Source organism: Bos taurus, chromosome 24, assembly GCF_002263795.3.
Source record: "Bos taurus isolate L1 Dominette 01449 registration number 42190680 breed Hereford chromosome 24, ARS-UCD2.0, whole genome shotgun sequence".
NCBI lineage: Eukaryota > Metazoa > Chordata > Mammalia > Artiodactyla > Bovidae > Bos > Bos taurus.
The window spans coordinates 56,049,754-56,076,073 of record NC_037351.1 but is presented as its reverse complement, the minus strand read 5'-3'; the positions used below and the strand labels follow the sequence as shown (position 1 = coordinate 56,076,073).

Genomic DNA, 26,320 nt, shown 5'->3' with positions numbered 1-26,320 from the left:
TTGGGAAGATCTGCTGGAGAAGGGATAGGCTACCCACTCCAGTATTCTTGGGCTTTCCTGGTGGCGCAGCTGGTGAAGAATCCATCTGCAGTGCAGGAGACCTGGGTTCAATCCCTGGGTTGGGAAGATACCCTGGAGAAGGGAAAGGCTACCCACTCCAGTATTCTGGCCTGGAAAATTCCATGGACTCTATAGTCCATGGGGTTGCAAACGGTTGGACACGACTGAGCAACTTTCACTTTCACTATTCCTTAAAAGATAATATACTGCTTAAATGAATAAGCAAATAGAAAGAAATAATGTTCCAAATGAATGAAAATCATGAGCAACAATATGCATGATATAAAAGACAAGAAATAGTGCATAGTGACCCAATTATTCTTGGTTAGAACTATTCTTCACACAGAGCAACCAGTCTGTATGAAAGAACAGTAGGAGATAAGAAAAGGTAGATGCGTACCACGCTGAGGAGGGTCTTGTCTTAAAGGATATGTGAACTAAAATTGCTTATGTTTTTGTCTTTAAGACAGTGGCATGAATCAAGTGTGGTTGTTATTGTTTTATTTCCTATAGTTAATCTGCCAGGAAAGTACAGGACGGACTAGAAGGTAGAAACAGAAGACAGAGAAACCAATCAAGACAGCATTAAAGTGAAAGCGAAAGCTGCTCAGTTGTGTCCAACTCTTTGTGACCCTATGGACTATACAGTCCATGGAATTCCCAAGGCCAGAATACTGGAGTGCGTAGCCTTTCCCTTCTCCAGGGGATCTTCCCAACCCAAGGGATTGAACCCAGGTCTCCCTCATTGCAGGTGGATTCCTCACCAGCTGAGCCACAAGGGAAGCACAAGAATACTGAAGTGGGTAGAATATCCTTTCTTCAGGGCATCTTCCCAACCCAGGAATCGAACTGGGGTCTCCTACATTGCAAGCAGATTCTTTACCAACTGAACTATCAGGGAAGCCAAAGATAGCATGGGTGTTAAAAAATATAGCCTGATATAAAAATAGTACACTATAAAGAAAAAAGGCAGGTGATGGCTACCTAATGGGAAGGACTTAGTAATTAATTATACAGAGGACTCACAGGGAGGAAGGTTGAACAGAGAGTCATACTTTCACTCTAATAACCTCTTCCTTCAAAATTTCAGAGTGAATCCAAAAGGGAAATAAGAAACTTCGCTTGACTAGAAAAGTACTGTTTTTTTCCTTAACCATTTCATCCTTTGTGTCTCTGCCTATCCTATCTTACAGTGGTTGCTTGTTTGTTTGGTTTTAATTTTCGGCCATGCCATGCAGGATGTGGGATCTTATAATAGTTCTGTTTTTCGACCAGGGATCAAACCCATGCCCCCTACATTGGGAGTTTGAATTCTTAACTACTGGGCCATCATGGAAGTCCTTATCTTATTTTTGTAATAGAATAAAAACAAAAATACAGAAGATACAGAAAAGTCAATGATGTGAAACAGAAACATAAAATCAGATCTCTATTGTATTATATCCTGGAGGCAAAAGGTCAAATATGTGAAGAAAATACTTGGAGAAGGCAGTGGCACCCCACTCCAGTACTCTTGCCTGGAGAATCCCATGGACGCAGGAGCCTGGTGGGCTGCAGTCCACGGGGTCGCCAAGAGTCGGACACCACTGAGCAACTTCACTTTCACTTTCCACTTGCATGCACTGGAGAAGGAAATGGCAGCCCACTCCAGTGTTCTTGCCTGGAGAATCCCAGGGATGGGGGAGCCTGGTGGGCTGCCGTCTATGGGGTCGCACAGAGTCAGACACGACTGAAGCGACTTAGCAGCAGCAGCAGCAAACTCTTTACTAACAACAAAAGATAGGACTGAAGTACCACCTCCTGATTCTCTTTGGTAATTTTAATAACAAGGCAAAACCATCAATTTAAATAAATCAAAATAAATGTTTTTGGATATCCATGCTTTATATATGTTGTGCCAGTAGCCATATTAGTTCATATTCTATTTTATTGGATACTTAAGTTTTAAAAAAATGATTCAAACACATATTTCATGAAGTTATTGCAAAAACAGGAATATTTCAGAAAACTTGAAGGGACAGGAATAAAAAAAAGAAAAAAGGTAACAGAATGAAGTAAACTGGTAAGACCTCATACACTAATTTCTAATATTTGGCAATCACTGCTGGTGTTTGCAACTGTACAAGAACAACTGACAACCGTCCCTCCAGGAATAGGCATATGATGAATCACTTTCATTATGAAGCAAACATGATAAAAAGTGCGGATAACAATGGTGTCAGGCTCGGTAATGGTCAGATAAGAAGAACAACTTGCAGCAACAGTCACTACCTGAAGCATGCCACTATCTCCCAACAGAAAGGATGCTGACCTTGTCAGAGGCCTGTGGGAACACCATCACATGCTTACTGGGAACATCAGGTGTGCAGAATAAGGACCTGATCCCTACAGAATGCGCCATGAAGCAGCAGCCACCATCTAGGTCGGTGACCCACCTTTTTTAATAAGTTCGTAAGTAGGAGTCAAGATGTTGAGCTGGCCAAATCTTGTTGCTGGTTGTTACACTAACTTTCTAACTACTCAGAGTTGTGAAGGAATAATCATTTCCATGGCTTCTAGTGGGTAGCCATTCCCTTCTACGGGGCATCTTTCCAACCCAGGGATTGAACCCAGGTCTCCCGCATTGCAGGCAGATTCTTTACTGTCTAAGCCATCAGGGAAACCCCCTATTAAGCACTATTGCCTATAATTAACGGAGAAGGCAATGGCAACCCACCCCAGTACTCTTGCCTGGAAAATCCCATGGACACAGGAGCCTGCTGGGCTACAGTCCATGGGGTCGCGAAGAGTCAGACACCACTGAGCGACTTCACTTTCACTATTCACCTTCATGTACTGGAGAAGGAAATGGCAACCCACTCCAGTGTTCTTGCCTGGAGAATCCCAGGGACGGGGGAGCCTGGTGGGCTGCCATCTATGGGGTCACACAGAGTCAGACACGACTGAAGCGACTTAGCAGCAGCATATGATTAAGAGGATAAATAAAAGAACAAAAATTTTGGACCTCTCTCTCTCTAAGTTTTGTATTACTAGCTTTAACTTCATTTCATAAGGAAATGAACACTGAAAATAAAAACTACCCATTTGAGGAGAAAAATAACCAAAATGCTCCATGAAATTATAAAGTTAAGACATTTTTAAGTGCTGTTAAGCTAGAAGCATCAGTGTAATTCAAAATGGCAAACAGAAAATTGCACAAAATGCCTGAGTAGTTTTCATGTAATATGATTTCATCTGTAAAAATACATTCCCAAAACATGAAGTAGAGGCAAAAAGTATCTCCTCAGAGTTTAAACACATTTCATACATTAAGCCTGGGCCGAATCTGATTTATTTTTGCTTCATTTTTTATTTATTTAATTAATAAATAATGTCAATACCTTCAGGATGTGCCTTCCTGGCTCCCCAGGGACCTTTATATCACTAGCTAAAACCTGAACAGCAAAGATGGAAAAAGAGCGTACACTCCCTATTATGGTTGAAGTCCAAAATTTATTCTGCTTCCCTAGCTTTATCTTGATTTAAGAACGCCATATTGACTGATTGTTTATCAAAATCCTCCTGAAGGTCAGAAGATAATTGGTCAACTGCAATATTATGTACTGGGCTTAATTATAGTAAACCGGTTATAAAAATAACATCCTCGGTACACATACAGTCAGGAGCTATTTGTCATTTCCTACTAGGGAAACTACTGGAAAAGTAATTCCATCTTCCAGTAAGGTCTCATTTGTAAAGACTTTCACATTCTTTGTAAATATCCTTCAAGTATCTGAAGTATTCAAGTATCATATATTTCAGCATCTACGAAATTCAGAAAAATTATATTCTTTATCATATTAATGTTTAAAGTTCTAGACAAGTTTAACATACTCTTGTATTTACAATATATCAATTGTTTATATATGCAGTATTTTAAAATAATGTTTTATAATTATCAGCACTATAACTGTCTTTAATATTAATTCTCAAAAAAAATTTTCTTAATAAAGGTAAATCATATCCCCAAGGCCAACAAAGTAACAAGTTAAGCATGTTTGTTAAATAACAATAATAGGAAATATACACATATGCAAGGACACACACAAAATACACACACATACATGGATGTGACTTCCTGTACCTACGGCACACCAGGTACATATTATGTCATTTTATTCTCTCAGGAACACCATAAAATGGGAGCTATGATTATCTTCATTTTGCTGCTAAGTCACTTCAGTCGTGTCCGACTCTGTGCGACCCCATAGACGGCAGCCCACCAGGCTCCCCTGTCCCTGGGATTCTCCAGGCAAGAACACTGGAGTGGGTTGCCATTTCCTCCTCCAATGCATGAAAGTGAAAAGTCAAAGTGAAGTCGCTCAGTCGTGTCCGACTCTTAGCAACCCCATGGACTGAAGCCCACCAGGCTCCTCCATCCATGGGATTTTCCAGGCAAGAGTACTGGAGTGGGGTGCCATTGCCTTCTCCGTATCTTCATTTTACAGATGAGTAAATTGAGAGACTTGCCATAGATCACAGTGCTGCCAAATGGTTGATCTTAAATTCACACCGAGTCTGACTCCAGCAAAAAAGTTAAAGTGTTAGTTGCTCAGTCATGTCTGACTCTTTGGGACTCCATGGACTGTAGCTTGCCAGGCTTCTCAGTCCATGGGATTCTCCAGGCAAGAATACTGGAATGGATAGTTATTCTGTACTCCAGGGAATTTTCCCAACCCAGCGATCGAACCTGGGTCTCCTGCATTGCAGGCAGCTTCTTCACTGTCTGAGCCACCAGGGAATCCCAGAGCCCAAGACAAACTCTGTATATAGTTAACCTTAAACAGCACAGGTTTGAACTTTGCAGATCCACATACACATGGATTTCTTTTCTTGGTAGTGAATACTACAGTACTACATAATCCTTGGTCATTTGAATCCAAGAATGGAGAACCACAGATATGAAGAAAACACGGGAATGGAGGGCCAACTTTTAAGTTATACACAGATTTTCAACTATGAAGAAGGTGGGGTCCTCAACCCCCATGTTGTTCAAGGGTCAACTGTATCTGGTTTGTAGCATGAACCAAATCAGCGAACATGAAACAGTGCTGCTCAGCAGATAGGGTGCAACAGAAAGGAACACAAAACAGGATACAAAATTACATACTATGACAGCAAATCCATTTTTTAAAGACGACAGCAAATCCATTTTTTAAAGTGTAGCAATGAGACTAGAGAGAAACATGTCCACATTCCCCACTGAACAATGGTGAACTTGAGTTCATCTTTCTTTTCTAATGCCTTTGTACTCTCTTGAGCTTCCCTGTGGCTCAGCTGGTAAAGAATCCACCTGCAAGGCGGGAGCCCTGGGTTCGATCCCTGGGTCAGGCAGACCCCCTGGAGAAGGGAAGGGCTCCCACTCCAGTGTTCTAGCAAAGAGTCAGACATGACTGAGCGACTTTCACCTTCACTTGGTGCTCTCAAAATTTGACAAAAACTAAGAACCTGTTTTACAATCAGGCCAAAAAAAAAAAAATGTTAAATGCCAAAGTAAAGAAGTCTGACACTCTTCAAGAACACTTCCTTTTGTCAAAACTGCTTGTGCACTATCAGAGAGAACCAGGACTGCAAATGAAGGATAGGTGAAGATTATGGCTACTTGCTCCAAAAAGACCTGTGAGCTCTCCCTCTTATACCACCGCCCAAGCCAGAAATATACACATAGTCCGATTTCAAACAGGAATATTTAAGAAAACAAAAAACAGTTTCAGAGAGAAAAAGGAAAAAAGTAGTAGAAATATTACATGGCACATACGTTCTTTAGGACATAAAGAAAGGTTTAACTCACTGATAGATGACTTAGGATAGTAAAAGTAGAATAAAGTGTGTTTTTAAAAACCCAAACTAATAAACATGTAGTTACATACTTAAAAATTTCCAAGGAAAAACGCTAAGTTTCTGTATGTAAACTTTATATGTCATGGCCTATATTTTTAAGCTAAACATTATCTGCAGCATCTTATGCCACATACGTAAAATATCTGAACCCTGAAATTTTACATGTTCCCTCGAGAACTTAAAACTTTTCATTATCTCCTCCAATTAAAGGTCCTGTATTATTTTTCTGCTGTTCAAATGAAAGAGAATTCTTTTTCCATTGTTTCTGAACTAGAGGCAAAAATGATTCTTTAATCTTACAATTTGCCTCATGAATTATATAGAAATCACTTAGCTATCTAGTGTCTGATATCTGTCCTAAGTTGAATATTGTCATCAACCACATTTCTCTAAAGATCAGTGAAATACTCTACAAGTATCTGAGAGAGTACAACAAATATTTTAGAGGACATCTAAATATTTTTTTTGTTGATAATTATAAGAACACTTAGAAAAAGCGGTGATGAGAAACACAAGTAGCAACCTTTTGACATTTCAGGGGTTTTTCCTCAGACAAAAGATTTTTCATTTCTAGGATGCCGAATATACGCATTTAACTTCCTAGTCTCATCTTTTCTTACCAGTATCCATTTGCCAGACATACACGGAGCCGTCTGAACATCCCACCACCAGGTAATCGTCAGAAGGCCTCCACTTGATAACTTGAATGGGGAAAAGATGACGGGACGCCAGCATAATGCATTTTTTCTCGCGCAAACTTAGAAGTCCGACTGAGTGGTCACTGGCTACAGAACAGATGCAGTGCTGCACTCTTGCCTGAAAGGAAAAATAAATCTCAATCACATCTAGATTAAATTCGGAATAACATGGATCTGGTCCTCAGTAAAATCAAAATTAGTTACACATTCACCGCTGTCAAAAACACGAACCACAACACCAGAATGTGTCGAAAATTTTCTTCTTTTATATTACATCTAAAACGCCCAGTTCAATCATCACAACACTTTGAAAAAGACTACATTAAAACGAGTTTTAAAAAGGAAAAGACACCTAGGAAAAGCTGCTGCTCAAATCTGAAGATGACCTTACTAAAATGATTGCTATATATGAACAGACAGAGCTGGAGAGAAATTGACCTGTTATGACGTGTTCTCTTTCCCTGTCTGAACTTCCCTTTGTGAGCAGCTGGAGCTGCGCTCTGCAGCGCTTCTGTCTGTGACTCTGTCTTTTAGACCCATGCTCTTCCCTGCTCCTTTGCTCAAAAACAATACCCTCATGCTCCCTCTGCCACAATCATTTCTGAAGAGCCGCCATTTGTATTATCTGTAGGTGTGCTTCACAGCTTCCGCCTAGAACCTCAGCAGGCACACACGGCCTCAACTAACATACAAAAGCTCAGTAAACAGCCTGCTCTGTATTTCCTGCTCATCCCTGCTTTGTGCCCTTCCATCCCTTTTTAGAACAAGATGGAATATGATATAAACAATCAAAGACGGTAAAGATTTTCAGTGGCTACAGAGAACTGAATCCACAATGGAGAAAATTAAACATTAGTCTTTGTATGTCTGAAAGACCATGTATAAGCAACTTAAAGCTTTGTAGTGAATTATTCGATTGTGCTTCCGGTTCACATCAAGGTGAACCCATATGAAAATAGCCATCTGAAACTCATTACTGTGGCTATTTATTGAGGAGGAGAGCTAAGGCGCTATATGTTAAGACATATGATCCCTGCTACAGGCTTCCCTTGTGGCTCAGCTGGTAAAGAATCCGCCTGCAATGTGGGTGAGACCTGGGTTCGAATCCTGGGTTGGAAGATCCCCTGGAGAAGGGAAAGGCTACCCACTCCAGTATTCTGGCCTGGAGAATTCCATGGACTGTATAGTCCATGGGGTCGCAAAGAGTCAGACACGACTGAGAGACTTTCACTTTCAACTTCATCCCTTCTATGGGATCCAGAGGAGAAATTTCTCAAAGCTCATTCTGCTGCGCTTTGCCTGAGCAGACTTTTTTGGCTAAAGAACAGTATCTCCCTCATTGGGAAATGTTGACATGTTATCAGATGAGAAAAAGCAGGAGGCAGGGGCAGGGGGTGACCAGACATGCATGGGAAACACAAGTTACAGTTGTTTTTATCCACAGAGCTTCGAAGAACCTCTAACCTGTAATAGGAGTATAATTATATCTACAGAGGGTCTACAAATATCTACATTCATTTGACCATCATAATCTCATAAGACACAGTTTTTAAGGAACACACTTTGGGGAAGGCTGCTGCAACTGATTCCTTCGATGTTTTGGCTACTAGGAAACATAGGCCTAAATTTTCCACTCATAACAGACGGGGTGTGGGCATACATTTCCGAACATGGACTCTTGGTGGGCTTATCTAGTTTCTCTCTCATGTTCTCTTCACTGTGATTTTGCTTTATTTTTATCTAACTAAATACTGTGTATTTCCTGTAAACAACCCAAAATCAATTTTTGAATGAAGCAGAACGTTAGAAAAAGACAGAAAGATTTAACTCGTCACTTTGTTCTTTAATTCAGGTGTTTCCACCTTTGGTACTGTGTTAGCTCTATTTGTGCTTTGTGTTCTATAATGATATAAAAACTATAATCAGCATAGTAGCTATTTACTAATTTTCAAAGTTAAGAAAACTAAGTTCAGAAAGATCATGTTATAAACTGTTATTAAAACATCACATAGAATTTTCTTCACATCTTTTAAGCTTATTTATTTCATGCTTCCTCATACGCATAAAACATTTCTTTCTTTAAAAAAGACATTAAGGACTAAAAGGTAGCTGACTATGGCATGTAAAACTTTACCTTGTATTTAAACAGTAAGTCAAACTACAGTGGCAAACTACAAAAATATCATTTAAATATAGGCAATGTTAGAATATAACATGGCAGAAATAGAACGTAATGTCTTTATTTTCAATTACTTCACACTACATAAGGTATTTTTTACTTTCACCACACATACTGCTAACAGAAGACAATAGTTTAGGGGAATAAAAAATAATAGTTTAGTACAATGAAGTGTTTGCATTTCAACAAATAATCATTAATACTTTTATCAAATATATCCATCATTCAATTTACAAAAAGATGACTGCCACATGAATGATTACCTATTTTGTATTTGAGGCTTCCCAGGTGGCGCTAGTGGTAAAGAACCCACCTGCCAATGCAGGAGATGTAAGAGACTTGGGTTCCATCCCTGGGTTGGGAAGACCCCCTGGAGGAGGGCATGGCAACCCACTCCAGTATTCTTGCCTGGAGAATCCCCATGGACAGAGGAGCCTGGCGGGCTACAGTCCATGGGGTCACAGACAGTCCGATGCGACTGAAGCGACTTAGCACGTGCACACATTTTCTATGTTGCAATAAGGATCTGCGAAAAAGTAGTTGTTTATTTTTCTTACCAGAGAAAACAAATCTAACAGTGATCGTTTTCTCTGTGTATGAGTCACTGCAAAGAACTGTTTCTAAACGGCGTTCCTTTCCATCTACTCACACCCTTTAATCAGGCACTGATGAGAGAACGTGCCCTCAGTCGCTCAGAGTCGTATCCGACTCTGTGTGTGCGTGCGTGCTCAGTGGCTCAGCCGTGTCTGACTCTCTGCAACCCCATGGACTGCAGCCCACCAGGCTCTTCTGTCCATGGGATTCTCCAGACAAGAATACAGGAGTGGGTAGTCATTTCCTTCTCCAAGGGATCTTTCCGACCCAGGGATCAAACCCACGTCTCCTGCATTGCAGGCGGATTCTATAGCGCTGCGCCACCTGGGAAGCCTCCTCCATCTTTAAACTGAACTAATCCTTAATTAATGTCACACATCTAGCTCCCCAACTTCCCAGTCCCCAAGTTGACAATCATTTCATTAATGTTCACATACTTTCCTATCATTCCTTTTCATAGATAAAATGAGCCCTAGGCAGGGGGTGCTGAAGTCTGTTAAAAAGGTGAATTTTTTATCGATATTCTTTACTCTGGTGTTTTTCAAATTATGTTCTATTGGTGGATCTCAACATCTGAAGTGATAACAAAACTGAGAAGCACTGATCCACACGTTCTCTCTCAGCCAAGCATCTGCGACTGCAGTTTACAACCTGCAGTATCCCTGTTCTAACAGAGAGCCTGACCTCCGGCACCAAATCCTCAAGAGAAGTTTTACTGTCAGAACTGTCACCTTTGCCATTTATATACAGGTGGATAATTTTTTTTTAATTCAAGAAAATGCAATCCATCCTCATAAAAAGATTTAAAGTCTCTACATCATGTTAGCACCCTTATTAGTAAAACACAAAGCAAAAATTAAATCATAGTAGAGGGTGTGCTTTAAAAAGTAGATTGTGGGGTGTAATTTTCTGAAGGAAAAAATAACTGAACTCCAAAAATTCTAGTTTTTCATTCTCACATGATATGTTCTTTTCTGACACGTGTATTTACATTAAGCACATTTTAAAGAGTAGTTCTGTTCTTCACTCACACAGTGCAATAATGGTGAGAACTGGTAAATGACATGCCCCATCCACAAAAATGTGTTTGGCCCCAAATAAAAACGGTATCAGTTCAGTTCAGTCACTCAGTTGTGTCTGACTCTTTGCGACCCCATGAATTGCAGCATGCCAGGCCTCCCTGTCCATTACCAACTCCTGTAGTTCACCCAAACTCATGTCCATCGAGTCGGTGATGCCATCCAGCCAACTCATCCTCTGTCCTCCCCTTTTCCTCCTGCCCCCAATCCCTCCCAGCATCAGAGTCTTTTCCAATGAGTCAACTCTTCACATGAGGTGGCCAAAGTATTGGAGTTTCAGCTTCAGCATCAGTCCTTCCAAAGAACACCCAGGACTGATCTCCTTTAGAATGGGCTGGTTGGATCTCCTTGCAGTCCAAGGGATTCTCAAGAGTCTTCTCCAACACCACAGTTCAAAAGCATCAATTCTTTGGCGCTCAGCTTTCTTCACAGTCCAACTCTCACATCCATACATGACCACTGGAAAAACCATAGCCTTGACTAGACAGACCTTTGTTGGCAGGGTAATGTCTCTGCTTTTGAATATGCTATCTAGGTTGGTCATAGCTTTCCTTCCAAGGAGTAAGCGTCTTTTAATTTCATGGCTGCAATCACCATCTGCAGTGATTTTGGAGCCCAAAAAAATAAAGTCTGACACTGTTTCCACTGTTTCCCCATCTATTTCCCATGAAATGACGGGACCAGATGCCATGATCTTCGTTTTCTGAATGTTGAGCTGTAAGCCAACTTTTTCACTCTCCACTTTCACTTTCATTAAGAGGCTTTTTAGTTCCTCTTTGCTTTCTGCCATAAGGGTGGTGTCATCTACATATCTGAGGTTATTGATATTTCTCCTGGCAATCTTGATTCCAGCTTGTGCTTCTTCCAGCCCACATTTCTCATGATGTACTCTGCATAGAAGTTAAATAAGCAGGGTGACAATATACAGCCTTGACGTACTCCTTTTCCTATTTGGAACCAGTCTGTTGTTCCATGTCCAGTTCTAACTGTTGCTTCCTGATCTGCATATAGGTTTCTCAAGAGGCAGGTCAGGTGGTCTGGTATTCCCATCTCTTTCAGAATTTTCCACAGTTTACTGTGATCCACACAGTCAAAGGCTTTGGCATAGTCAATAAAGCAGAAATAGATGTCTTTCTGGAACTGTCTTGCCTTTTCCATGACCCAGCAGATGTTGGCAATTTGATCTCTGGTTCCTCTGCCTTTTCTAAAACCAGCTTGAACATCTGGAAGTTCACGGTTCAAGTATTGCTGAAGCCTGGCTTGGAGAATTTTGAGCATTACTTTACTAGCATGTGAGATGAGTGCAATTGTGTGGTAGTTTGAGCATTCTTTGGCGTTGCCTTTCTTTGGAATTGGAATGAAAACTGACCTTTTCCAGTCCTGCTGAGTTTTCCAAATTTGCTGGCATATTGAGTGCAGCACTTCCACAACATCATCTTCCAGGATTCGAAAGAGCTCAACTGGAATTCCATCACCTCCACTAGCTTTGTTCGTGGTGATGCTTTCTAAGGCCCACTTGACTTCACATTCTAGAATGTCTGGCTCTAGGCCAGTGATCACACCATCGTGATTATCTTGGTCATGAAGCTCTTTTTTGTACAGTTCTTCTATGTATTCTTGCCACCTCTTAATATCTTCTGCTTCTGTTAGGTCCATACCATTTCTGTCCTTTATCGAGCCCATCTTTGCATGAAATGTTCCCTTGGTATCTCTAATTTTCTTGAAGAGATCTCTAGTCTTACCCATTCTGTTGTTTTCCTCTATTTCCTTGCATTGATCCCTGAGGAAGGCTTTCTTATCTCTCCCTGCTATACCATCCATGCAAACGAAAATAAGCATCTGAAGAGTTAGGTCTAGTTTTACTGTAATGAGCAACAGCCTTGAAATAGCCAAAATAATCAAGACTGAAAACAGCAACAACAAAAATTAGCATTACTAGGCCCAAGAAAGCACAGTTATTAGAGGTACTTAACTCACAACAAAAGAGGTTTTTTGCTTTTAAAACATGGATTTAAATAAATTTAATTTTTCTTCTTTCAAGAAAATGTTGGTCCAATTTGTATGAAGAAAACTCACCTAGAGTAGAAATGACCCAGATACAGTTAAAATCTCATTAATTTTGATCCCACTAATTAATTCTGAGTTGATGGTTACCTTCGCAGGCTGTGTAAAAACAAATTAATGGTCTAAAGAAAGCAAAGGTCTAGCCTATTTAAATGTAAAAGGAAAAAAGGCCATTCAAGTACCACTTTGGTATTAATTTTAATTCAAACAATGAACAGAGTAATGATAAATAATTCTCAACTACTTGCTAAATGAAAGCATTTAAAAGATTTGCTAAAACACAATTAACTTGGTTTCTTATCTATTCTCAAAATTATTGAAGAAGCACTTCTTAAAGAATATTTCATAGTTTCTTCACTCTGATTTAGGCCTAGCTTCCTCACAAATAAGTTGAATTTTAGAACAATTTTTAAGGTATTAAATTCTAGAGATCTCAGTTACTGAACATTTACTTCACCTATAATGACTCATTCTATAATTTGATTAATTACATTCTACTTTACTTTACTTTCTTCCATTTCAATCTGGAAAAGTCACCTAAACCGGACTTAACCCCACGGATATTTTAACAAGGAAAAGACATTTAAATTGTGCATGTAAAGTAAAAATACAAAGAACTAAAAAATATGAACCTCTTATCTTTAAATTATTTTAAAAACATTTATGTTCCAAACTTGTTTGATCAAACAGCCATTCATTAGAACTCTGTAATGTATCCTCACTATGTGTATATTTATAAATTGAATAGGTACTTGTGCCAATACATCACGTATATTGTAAAACATGCTCAAGAATATATATTTTAAAAGGATGATTCAGTTTAAATAAACAAATTTAAGATGAGATATTTTCTTAAACGTCTTGCAAGAACTTTGTGTTAGCAGTAGCCAATACCTCAAAGCATAATATTTATCTTTAGGAAGGTTTCACTGTTAATGATATTGAAGGTAAATACATATTTTATATGCTGAGTGGCTCAGTTGTGTCTGACTCTTTGCGGTCCCATGGACTGCAGTCCGCCAGGCTTCTCCAACTATGGAATTTCCCAGGCAAGAATACTGGAGCACGTTGCCACTTCCTACTCCAGTGTATCTTTTTGACCCAGGCATCAAACCCAAGTCTCTTGCGTCTCCTGCCTTGGAAGGGAGATTCCTTACCACTAGCGCCACCTGTAATCAAGAATGGTATGGCTGTCCTCTTGCCAGATTGATCAAGTGAACATTGTTTGAACCTGATAATGGGGCTAATAAAAGGGCATTTCATTTTCACTGGAAATATCTGCCAGCATTATTTGCCCTGCTCATTTTGTGACGGCGGGGTTAAGACCTGTACAGCACGACCCGCCAGCTCTCCTAGACAAACGCACTGTCACCGGGAGCACACCGATGAAAGCACTGAGGCCCCCCGGAGGCAGCAGGCCCACGCAGAGCCCACGCGACACGCGCCGTCTAACGTGTGAACCAAGGGGGAGCACTGAGGTCCCCCGGAGGCAGCAGGCCCACGCAGAGCCCACGCGACACGCGCCGTCTAACGTGTGAACCAAGGGGGAGCACTGAGGCCCCCCGGAGGCAGCAGGCCCACGCAGAGCCCACGCGACACGTGCCGTCTAACGTGTGAACCAAGGGGGAGCACTGAGGCCCCCCGGAGGCAGCAGGCCCACGCAGAGCCCACGCGACACGCGCCGTCTAACGTGTGAACCAAGGGGGAGCACTGAGGCCCCCCAGAGGCAGCAGGCCCACGCAGAGCCCACGCGACACGTGCTGTCTAACGTGTGAACCAAGGGGGAGCACTGAGGCCCCCCGGAGGCAGCAGGCCCACGCAGAGCCCACCCGACACGCGCCGCCTAACATGTGAACCAAGGTGGGCATCGGTGTCCTTTCACCCAGTAAATGTTCATAAGCTCAATTTGTTAAGGTTAAAAAAGAAGAAGAGGTTTAATATTTCATTCCCTTGCCCCAGCCAACTGTCTCACAGATTCCACTTTAGCACCTGCCACTATCAACTGACTTATAGGGTGTAACACACACCATTAAAAAAAAATTTTTTTTTTGTTATGGAACAGAACTTGTACAGCATGGACTGAGCATCTGATCAACTTGGTCAGTACATTACAGGTAAATATTATTCAAAATCATGTTCCAACCACTGTATTAGTTCTTTCCGAGAAGGAAAAGGCACCAACAACATCAAAAGTTAATTAAAAGCAGGGGCTAATGAAAAGCAATAGGTAAAAACACTTACTTTGATTTAATGAAAAAAATTAAGATAACTGGAGCAAGGAAAAGGAGGACGATACTGAACTGAAACAAATATATTCCAAGGTCAATTATTATTTTTCAAATAATTCTGATCCTCAACCAATAAGCACTACCTGAATTTGCCAGTAAATAACCCCCACGGTACATTAGTGCTGAGCAGCAGAATGCCACAAGCCATCACAGGATCTGAGAGTCAGAAAGTACCACCTAGGTCATCCAGCCTGACCTCACGCATTTTACAAGACTTCATTTTAAACCATTCCCAGAAACCTCTTATGTAACCCGTTCCTAAGCATCTGCCATGAATTACAGAAACTAGAGACAGCTAGTTTATTCCACCCACCAGCTCTCTGGGGAGATTATTCTGCTTTCCAACAATTCCCAATGTAAATTATATATATATAAATTTCTTTCTGCTTTTGCTAATTTGTTTTCTAAACTGTTCTTTTCTTCTTATCATTCCAGGAGCAATCTCTTAGCTGCCCAAAACAAATTTTGTCTGAATATTCTCTAAATATACGAACACTAACTACTGTCTCTCCTTTTAAATATGCCCATCATTCAAAAAGCTATAAATGACCAGCTTCTTTCACTCATAAATCAATCCCACTATTCTGTTAATCATTATTTCTTGACTTCCCAGAACTCTTTCTCTGGAACATAAATGCACAGTTAAGATCACTGTGCATAGAGTGATAAGAAACTTATCACTTTTAAATATTCTACCTGAAGGGGAAAAAAAGAGCCTACCAATGTTAAGCACATTTCCACACTTTCACGAAACTAAATTTTTTTTTCAGAAATCCATAGCTCATCCTTCTTAAAACATGGGGGGAGGGGGTAGGAAGCTGTTTCTTTCATAGGTATTTCAGAAAATAAGACCACGTGGTCCAACTAAAGCACTGACCAACGATCTAATAGATACTTATGTTCTACATGAAAATAAGACTTTTAGGGATGAGTTTTAATATCTTTGTTCATTCACTGCATACAAAAAATAACAACAAAGAAATAGAGGACTAGTCAGATTCCATCTCTCTTCAACTGCTTCCTGATTAATAAAACAGCAAATAAATATGAAGAATTTAATGGATGATTACAAAGATATCCCCTATCAGAGAAAAATATATTTAATAAATGACATTGAGATAACGTGTTATTTTAGGGAAGGACAGATGATTTTTACCCTTTCCTCACCCTACAGACATAAATAAACTTCAGAGAGATTCAAGTATTTGATGTTTGTTTTAATCCAGCTATTGCTTTTTAATAAAATATCATCAAATTTCTAAACGGGTAAGATTCTAGGATTTAAAAATATGAAAGAAGCGAAATAGAAATAAGGATAAAATAGATTACCTAGGAATGGAAATTATCCCCAGGTTAAAAAAAAAAATCAAAAGTAAGTAATAAGTCAGAAGAAAATTTCAACAACAATAACAAAAAGCACATAAGCTTAATACTTCAATTAAGTTAATCACTAATTAACTAAGCACTAATTAGTGTTTAATATATAAGCACTAATATCCCCAAGAGAAACAAATGAGCAAAGGACAAACTACGTCTCAAAAAGAAACAAAAATTCACTAAAATCCTTATAGAAAAATTTCATTATCTCTAGTAATCAAAGAAATGCAAATTTCAACAATAAAATACTCTTTACACCTATCAATTTAGCCAAAGACTGTAGAAATTATAATACTGAACAACCAAGATTTATTGGGGTCTTATTTTGTGCTAGGTATTACTACTCTAAATGCTTGGCGGTAACTCATCATGGTCTCACAACCCTTTGAAGTAGATCCTATTATTATTTCCATCTTACAGATATAGAAACTGAGGCATGGAAGTAAATAAAAACATCTTGTGTAGGCAAGGAGCCATGAAATGGGCACTGAGGGCAGAAAACAACTTGGTAATCAACCTCAGTATTCTTAAAAATGTTAATACTGTATTAGACAAAAATTCTGAGGTTCTAATCCAAAAAATATTCATGGAATTAATCTAAGGAAATAATCATAAATGAAAACAAGTTTTACAAAGATATTCAATATTATTTACAATAGTTCAAATTGGGTACAACCTACATATCCAAAGCAAGAGAACTAAGTAAACGCTGTATGCTCATATAACGTAATGGTATATAATCATTAAAAATTACTTCCACGAATGAGTGTAACTTGAGAAGGTATTTGTTAAAATAGTAAATGAAGATGCAACGCGCACAGATAACTATATCTACAATATAATCACAAGCGCACAGTAAACGGATTTTAAATGGCCAGAAGGACGTCCCTGGCTGGCTAGCAGTTAGGACTCCATGCTTCCGCTGCAGGGGGAGTGGGCTGGATCCCTGGGTCAGGGAACTAGGATCCGGAGTGGCCAAAAACAAGACTAAAAGGCTAGAGGAAAAGATATCAGAATGTTAACTGTGGTTGGTTCTCTTTTATGTAGAAGGATAACAGGACACCTTTACCTTCTTAGTTACCTGTTTTCAAAACTTTTAACTGTGTATATGTGAAATTCATAAAATTGCAGTTAGAGCTTACATCATATTCCTAAAAACAAGTAATGCGTGACAAGGAAAAGAAGGTAAAAGGGGGCTAAAAGTAAAAGGGGGCTAAAACTCCAAACCTAAGTAATCAAAGATGAAAAACTAAAACATAAATTACCAAAGAACTGAGCCATGCCCAGTTCTCTGAAGAAAAATCTGAAACATGGGAATTGAAAAGAATGGCTGTTTTGGTCTACAAAGTGAAAGATACTCAATAAATCAGTCATTTAAAATTAAGCATGCATCAAAATCATGCTTATGTAAATCAGTAGTTGAAAATATAGTCAAAGTTGGAGAAATGCAACTATTTTCAATACATAATTACATCTAGTAGGGGGTGGAATATATGAAGGTCAAGTTCAGGCCCTCAGGTTGGACTGAAAGAACGTGAAAGTCACTCAGTTGTGTCTGGCTCTTTGCGACCCCATGGACTATATGGTCCATGGAATTCTCCAGGCCAGAATGTTGGAGTGGGTAGCCTTTCCCTTTTCCAGGGAATCTTCCCAACCCAAGGATCAAACCCAGGTCTCCCGCATTGCAGGCAGATTCTTTACCAGCTGAGCCACAAGGGAAGCCCAGGTTGGACTACTTAGGATCAAATTCCAGCTCTGCCACTTGCTGTGTGACCATGAGCAAGTTACTGAACCTCTCTGAGCCTCACTTCTCCATACAATGCAGTTAACAGCAAAAACCACACCTCATAGAATCACTATGAATTAAATGAAATATACACAAAGAAATCAGCATAGAGACTAACACATCATGCATACAAAAGATGATAGTACTTAATGTTATCTTTACTATTATTAGTGTTATATCAGTATATACCACAAATTCTGCTTTTTTAAATGTAGTTGTATCTACTTTCTGAGGCCATTGCCAGTGTTTAGGTATTCAAATAGGAAATGTGGAGACAGCTATAATTTTTCTATTACATGAGTTTCCCCTTTTCTATATTTTCTTCTCATTTTAATAGCTGTGTTTTAATTTACTCTGAATAGTTCCCCTTACATGATCATTACCATCACTCACATATTATCTTAACGTTAATGAAGTTTTTGGCACTTTTAACACTTTGTGTCAACAAAAGCTTTCCATACAACAGCTCAGTGACCACCTTCCACTGTTCTTGTGTATTTCCTCATCACACATTTTTTTCCAATGAATTTACTTGGTAATTTTTTACTTCATCCCTTTAAAACATAAAAATAGTTTAATTTCAATTCTATATTTATAGGTTTCAGAGGCTGAGACAGTCGAATCTGAAGACTCTGAAGACAGTCGAAGGTTCTTTTTAAGGAACTCAAAAGTGTTTTATCCTTTCCCCTGCCCTACAGCAGTCAGCTGTCCCAGTTACTGTCCAACCTGGACCCAAACCTGGAGGACACAAAGCCAGGAACTACCCTCCTCCATCACAAAGAGCCTCACTTCTCAGACTGCACCGAGTTACAGGCGTGGGGCCGCTCGTCCTCCTCCTCCTTTCTGCGTCCCACCTTGAACTTGAAGGGCCCCATCCATCTGACCTGGTAACTCTTGATCTGCCTGCTTAGCTTCAACCTATTTATTCCTGGAGGTAAATTACTAGAACATGGATGCTAAAAATATCTCTTGTTTTACAAAGGATCCTGGCTTGCTTTTTAAGTCTCTGTCAAAGAACACAGAGAAACCTAACCTCCACTATTATATACCTGGCCCTTGAGAGTACCTGGAAAGGTACGCTCAGTCACTCAGCTGTGTCCGACTCTTTGTGACCCCATGGTCTGTAGCCCTCCCAGCTTCTCCGTTCATGGGATTTTCCAGGAAAGAATACCAGAGTGGGTTGCCATTTCATTCTCCAGGGGATCTTCCAGACTCAGCGATCGAACCCCTGTTTCTTGCATCTCCTGCGTTGGTAGGTGAGTTCTTTACCACTCTACCACCTGGGAAGTCTACCTAACTGAAGTTACCTTAAAAAGTAACTCATTTTTTCTAACAATGCCTGCCATCTTAACGTAAATCTGAATTCATTTTAAAATTGCTTTATGATTAAGCTATTCAAGAAAATTCGTCTTTGCTCTGTGACGTATTAATTCTCTTCAACCCAAAATAGAGTCAATTTAATCAATGACATCATCACAATGTTTAGCACCAAATCACTTCTGACTATTAAAAATAAATTTCATACCCAATATAACATTCTGTGCTACTAAGAATATGACTAAAGATCTAAAGAAACCTCTCCAAACAGAAGAATATCTAAGTTGCTAGATTAGGGGGTTGGGGAGTATAAATGGGATTAACATATGCACTCTACTATATACAAAATCAACAACAATGACCTACTGTATAGCACAGGGAAATATAAATTTCTTGTAATAACCTATAATTGAAAAGAATCTGAAAAACAATACTATATATATAAATAAAACTGAATTACTTTGTTATATATCTGAAACTAATACAACACTGTATATCCACTATACCTCAGTAAACCAACCTCATAAGACAATGATGAATTAATTAATTTCTATGATGTTTGACACAATATTCGCATAGCTGGAATAGGAATATAATCTGTCTCATTACTGTTGAAGGAATCCCTCACTGACAGTTCATATATTACTGATTCTCCCAGCTTCCTACAAAAGAGACAGGGTGTACTATGCTACTTGAATATATGTATACTATCCATAACAGGAAAAATTTATCTTTTATAGTGAACAAAATAGTATGATAGTAGTGAAAATTTGAAAAACATGCGGGAATCAGAATGGATAACAATACAGTACAGTGCTGGTATATTAAAGCATTTGTGCTTTCAAAATGAAAGTGAGTGCTCTCCATCCATACATCGGAGAAGGCAACGGCACCCACTCCAGTACTCCTGCCTGGAGAGTCCCAGGGATGGGGGAGCCTGGTGGGCTGCCGTCTATGGGGTCGCACAGAGTCGGACACGACTGACGCGACTTAGCAGCCATTCATACATACTCTACAAACAGCTACTTATAAGCCTAGAAAATTAACAAGGTTTAAAAGATTATAAACAGAATGAAGAACTATGAGGGTAAATACGGATACAAACCCATTCCTAAGCGTTTGAAGGACAATTTGGCAATAACTATTCAAAAGACTTTAAAAATGAATATGTCCTTTAGAAAGCAATTCCACATTTAAGAATTTATCCTCAGAAGTGATTCAAGATGCGCAAAAATATTTAGTTATCCTAATTTTCAGCCCCACTGCCGATAACAGAAAAAAATGTTAGAAAACATCATTCTGAAATTTGATAAAATTACACAAATTATAGACTATAATCAAAAATGATGCTGTGCTGAAATACACTCAGTGGCACAAAAGTGGCCAGACCATCTTTAGAAAATATATTGTCTATAACGATATGTTATATAATTTTAAAAATAAAAATTAATTTCAAAAAGATGACACTCAATACATAAAAACATATGAAAACAGTCTCAAAATCTAAGAGAATGAAGTGTTATGGGAAAAAAGAATACTACAACAGACTATGTACATTGTGACCTATTTTAGAAAAAGGTTAGTTCTGCTGCCTGCTTTTGGTTCCTTTGCATCACCAAAGTTTACTTGGCTTCAGGGACCATGCTAAAATTACAGACACTGCTTTTTAAACGTAACACCCAAACTGAATTAATAACAAGACTCCAAATTCAAAAAGGTAAAGGTAAGGGCTAACTGGGGCAGAAGCTTAGGAGCACATTCAGGAGCCTGTTCAGGAGCATGTTCAGAAAGGGTGGACAATGCATTAAAAAGAAAACCTAATTTGTCAACTGTTCTTGCCGGCAGTGAGCTTCACAGACAAGTGACCATCACACACTAGCAAACATATAGTCACATATACAAAACATAATTATCGTTATCTGTTGCCAAGAGCTAGGGATTTAACATTGTCAAACGAAAGCAGAAACAGGTTAAATGCCTGACATTCGCATTTTCACAAACCCATGCTGCCCTCTTCTGGATAATTTTGGAGGTATGTGACAATAAAAGTTTAATAAGATTTAATGAGAAGGGGCAGGAGAAGGGGACGACAGAGGATGAGATGGCTGGATGGCATCACTGACTTGATGGACGTGAGTCTGAGTGAACTCCAGGAGTTGGTGATGGACAGGGAGGCCTGGTGTGCTGCGATTCATGGGGTCTCAAAGAGTCAGACACGACTGAGCGACTGAACTGAACTGAACTGAACTTAATCAGTTTTTTAAGGTGCTTCCCTGACAGCTCAGCTGGTAAAGAATCCACCTGCAATGCAGGAGGCCCGGGTTCGATTTCTGGGCTGGGGAGATCCGCTGGAGAAGGGATAGGCTACCCCCTCCAATATTCTTGGACTTGTAGCCCAAGGGAAGTTAAAAAATCATTTTTAACTAATCTTTAGAAAAAGGTTAGTTCTGCTAACCTTTTGAACTAATTTTAGAAAAAGGTTAGTGATAATCATCAGTTAAAAAATCATTTTTAACAAATCTTTTAAAGACCTGAGCCTATATGTTCACACTGCTACTGCTACTGCTAGGTCGCTTCAGTCGTGTCCGACTCTGTGCGACCCCATAGATGGCAGCCCACCAGGCTCCCCTGTCCCTGGGATTCTCCAGGCAAGAACACTGGAGTGGGTTGCCATTTAGGAAACACATATATATGCTTCAAAATGTATTTTGGAACATTTTCCAAAATTTACGTTCTGAATAAAGTTCTAGCATTAGTAAAAAGCTCTGATAATCCAACCATCCATGCCAATGAGAAAGGGAATAATATATATTTACTAAAAGTGAATAAAACATGACAGTTTACAAAGTCAGTTTTTGTTCCCTTCAATCCTTCTTCCCCCCACTCCCAAAATCAAACAGAATCTGAATTTGGTGCGTATCCTCCCATTCAATTTTCATAATTTACCAACAGAAGCCTTAAGAAGCCTGCCCTCTCCGGCGCCGCCCCTCCTCAGGCTCCCCGGCACCAGGTGCGCTCTCGGTCTACACTAGCCTAGAGCTCAGACTGTGGAAATTCACGCAAGCCTACTTCCGACAGCTGCTCAAATAGGAAAGCATCCTACCTTAACCACTCTGTGTTGCTTAAATGTCTCAGTTATTAGAAGAATATTAAACTAAAATGCTCTATTTATAAAGTACAAAACACAGTGTAAGACACAGAACAGACCAGTGGTCACCAGTGGGTGAGGGGGGAGGAGGGGAGGGGAGGGGAGGGGAGGAGGGGAGGGGCGGGGAGGAGGGGAGGGGCGGGGCGGGGCGGGGAAGCCGTGAACCACGGGGTGTGGGACAGGCGTGAGCACGCACTGTGCAACAGGGGAATAGAGCCAGTACTGTGCAGTAAGTGAATGCAGGGTAACCTTTGAAAACTGTATAAAAACAAACAATTAAACAACAGTATAGAAAGGCTCTCTAGAATTATAAAGTATTGCTCTCAGGAGGAAGGGAATGACATAGCTGGAGAACAAAAGGATATTTATTAATATCCTTTAATGCTTTTTGCACTTAGTATTCCTATTTATAAAATATTTTAAGACACTACAGTCAATAATATCCAAAGTGCAGATGAAAACTGAAAACAGTAAGGCACCTAAAATGTTAACAAGCCTGCTTTTTAGAAGATTTTTCTAAAAAGTCTCCTATATGAGTATTTGAAGTGGCAATAATATTTAATAATAATATGAAGGTTCCACTTTAAATCTGAATCCTAGTAAAACTGCCTATAAAATCTTATATATCTGCATAGCAACATATAAGGTCAAAAACCACTCGCTTAAAAACAGTAAGCACAACTTGAAATGACAAACAAAAATGGCACAGAACTTCATTTTATATTATGTTATATAATTCAAACAGTATTTTAGTAGATAGTTTTCCTTCTGTTTCTTCTCATATACATGTATATTTCACATGCATATATAGTATACCCACCTCTCATACATATATACATGTACATATTTCTTTCACATTATGGATAGTATATTTTGCTTTCTTAATAAACCAAACCACACACACACAAAATTAAAAAGTTACCTCAAACTGAATTTTTTCTCTACAGTCCATAATCTTAAGGAGAAAGAAACAGAAATGGCAAATAACCTAACATCAGCGATCTCAAAACCAGAAGTTCCAGCACCCTCCGTGAAGTCAACACACAGTCAAATCTCATGGGTGTTCTGAGAGTTTAACAAAGCCCCTGGTTTCTCTGAGCACCCACGAGACACCCCTACCCTCGCCCGCCAGAGCATTTCGTTCAGATCTCTCCTTTGTCGTTTATAGTCGACACTGTAACAGACTTCCTTAAATATTCACCTGATCCTCCTCCAAAATATGTTTACATTTCTTGGAACACTGAAATACATTACTTGGCAGACACTAATTCTACCCAAAAACATTCTGATTTTTTCCCAATAACCCTTTGGCACTTCACAGTCTTGAATTACTTCAATATTTTGTATCTCAAAGCATATCTTCAGGAAACTTTTAGATTTTCTTTAGTGTACTTTAATTCTTTAAAACAATCTGTATCCATATAAAAGTTAAATTTCAGCTAACCAGTTTATTCAGTGAATCAAATTCAATTTCAAAGCACTCTGCCTAAAAGGAGTTTTACAGTTTTGGAAAAAAAAAATATATATATATAAAATTCCTCTAAAAATTGAAAAACTAAAAACCTTTAAAGAACAATAAACATAAAATCTATTCAAAGTAGGTACTCTACATAATGCTATAGGCAGTGTTTCATGTCTAGGAAAATGTTGAAATTTTTAAATAATTAAAATTCCTATAAATAGTTCATTAAAAATAAATATATAGGGTCACTGAGTCTGGCACTAAATTAATGCTAATGTATAGCAAGAATCTGGAAAGATCTTGCGGAAAAAGATGCTAAAACAGTATAAAGATGAAGGAGTGGGGAAAGAAAGGATGACAAAGAAACGCCTAGATGGCAGGCCAATAAGACGCACATCTGTGGGGCCGTGGAAGGGCACACAGCCTGTCGTCAGAGCTCATGTCCAGCCACAGCGTCTTTTCTACCCAGCAGGCAGGATTTCACTTTTTGTTCACTCTCTACAGAGACTAGCAAACAATGATTTTTGCTCAGTACTTTTTTTAAACAACTTTCTACATTTTAGTAAACAAGAAATGACTATACGTTAAGAATGAAAAACTCATCATAATTGTACATCTTAATGATAATTTAAGTCATTTCTAAAATACAACCAACATTTCTGTTTTAGAACAACTTTTCCTGAAAAAAAAACTTACAAGAAATCAAAACTCACCTCCTTTCTCAATCTACCCGAGATAAAAACCAAAACTCTTACTACAATCCAAAAGGCAGATGACAAACTTTTTAGTATTGTAGTAAATAGTTACAATCTTCCAAGTACCAGATCACTTAAAAAGTAAAAATATTTTTTGCTAAAAGAGAATGACATTGGATCAATTTATGAGATGGACAATTTAAGCATTAGAGATAGCATTTGATGTCACTAACTCTATAATCTCAGCAGAACAGTCATTTGCTAAACATTCAGCAAATATCAAATCCTTAGCTTTTTATTAACCAGTTAGGGCTCTCTGATTTTCAAACACATTAGCTGCTAGGCCTAAAACGACCAGCTAAATGAACAGGTTATTAACTAGGCAGTTGTTAATGCCTAGTCATTATTAACTGCTGCTGCTGGCTGATGCTGCTAAGTCACTTCAGTCGTGTCCGACTCTGTGTGACCCCATAGACGGCAGCCCACCAGGCTTCCCCGTCCCTGGGATTCTCCAGGCAAGAACACTGGAGTGGGTTGCCATTTCCTTCTCCAATGCATGAAAGTAAAAAGGGAAAGTGAAGTCGCTCAGTCGTGTCTGACTCTTAGCGACCCCATGGACTACAGCCTACCACACTCTTCTGTCCTAGGCAGTCATTATTTATATCTTATATTATTACAAAAACCAAAGCAAATGTGTCTTTAATCAGTACTTTTGAAAGTTAATTAAAAACAAGAAAATTCTACTGTTAAACCTATATGCAAATTATTTTCCATGACCCAGACTTCCTTGTTGGTACCTCTCTTCCTCACACTGTCCAGGCAACCAGCTCCTCTGGCTGGCACCTCGTCTAGTGAGAAGACCACTTTCTGTTCAGTTGCATATATGTCCATATCTTAGCTTTTACTCACTATGAAATATTTCTAAATGCAATTGATCAAAACATTTTATTAAATACGCACTTGAAATTTTTTAAAAAGAAACCAGAAAATGTGCTCACATACATAGGCTAAAAATATACATATGTTAATGCAGTTCAAAAGGAAAACATGACCCTATGTAAATTATTCAAAAAACACTTTCCTTTTAATTTGTGTAATATATATATATATATGCATATGTACATACACACTCTAGTATTTTCAGTGTATTCTTATGAAAACAAAAAACAGCCAGATCAAAATGGTTGCTTTAAACTTAGGAATAAATAATCTACATTATCAACTTCAGCATTAAAAAATTAGATGTTTCACCAAATTTGCAGTCAGATGTGAAAAAAACCTATATTTTACTATGGGGCATAAGGACTGTAAAATGAGGTTCAGGACAAGGGTTCTAACACTGCTTAAACTTAGTAGAATTACAATGATATCTATTTCACTAAAATAAACATAAAATTGGTTATTTAAATAGATTTAAATAAAATGCATTTAATGGATTTAGAAAAGGAAGAGGAACCAGAGATAAAATTACCAACATCCGTTGGATTATCAAAAAAGCAAGAGAGTTCCAGAAAAACATCTATTTCTGCTTCATTGATTATGCCAAAGCCTTTGACTGTGTAGATCACAACAAACTGTGAAAAATTCTGAAAGAGATGGGAATACCAGACCACCTGACCTGCCTTCTGAGAAACCTGTATGCAAGTCAAGAAGCAACACTTAGAACTGGGCATGGAACAACAGACTGGTTCCA

General features: G+C 38.9%; 1 protein-coding gene across 5 annotated transcripts in view; it reads right to left on the bottom strand.

Annotated features, from left to right (window-relative positions):
- Positions 1 to 26,320, bottom strand: part of WDR7 (WD repeat domain 7) — a 352,886-nt gene that overhangs the window by 278,383 nt on the left and 48,183 nt on the right. For all 5 annotated transcript variants that reach the window (XM_059880930.1, XM_005224234.5, XM_010818910.4 and 2 more), the window contains exon 13: positions 6,561 to 6,756. In XM_059880930.1, the coding sequence (XP_059736913.1) occupies positions 6,561 to 6,756 (196 nt within the window). The remainder of the gene's footprint in view (positions 1 to 6,560; positions 6,757 to 26,320) is intronic.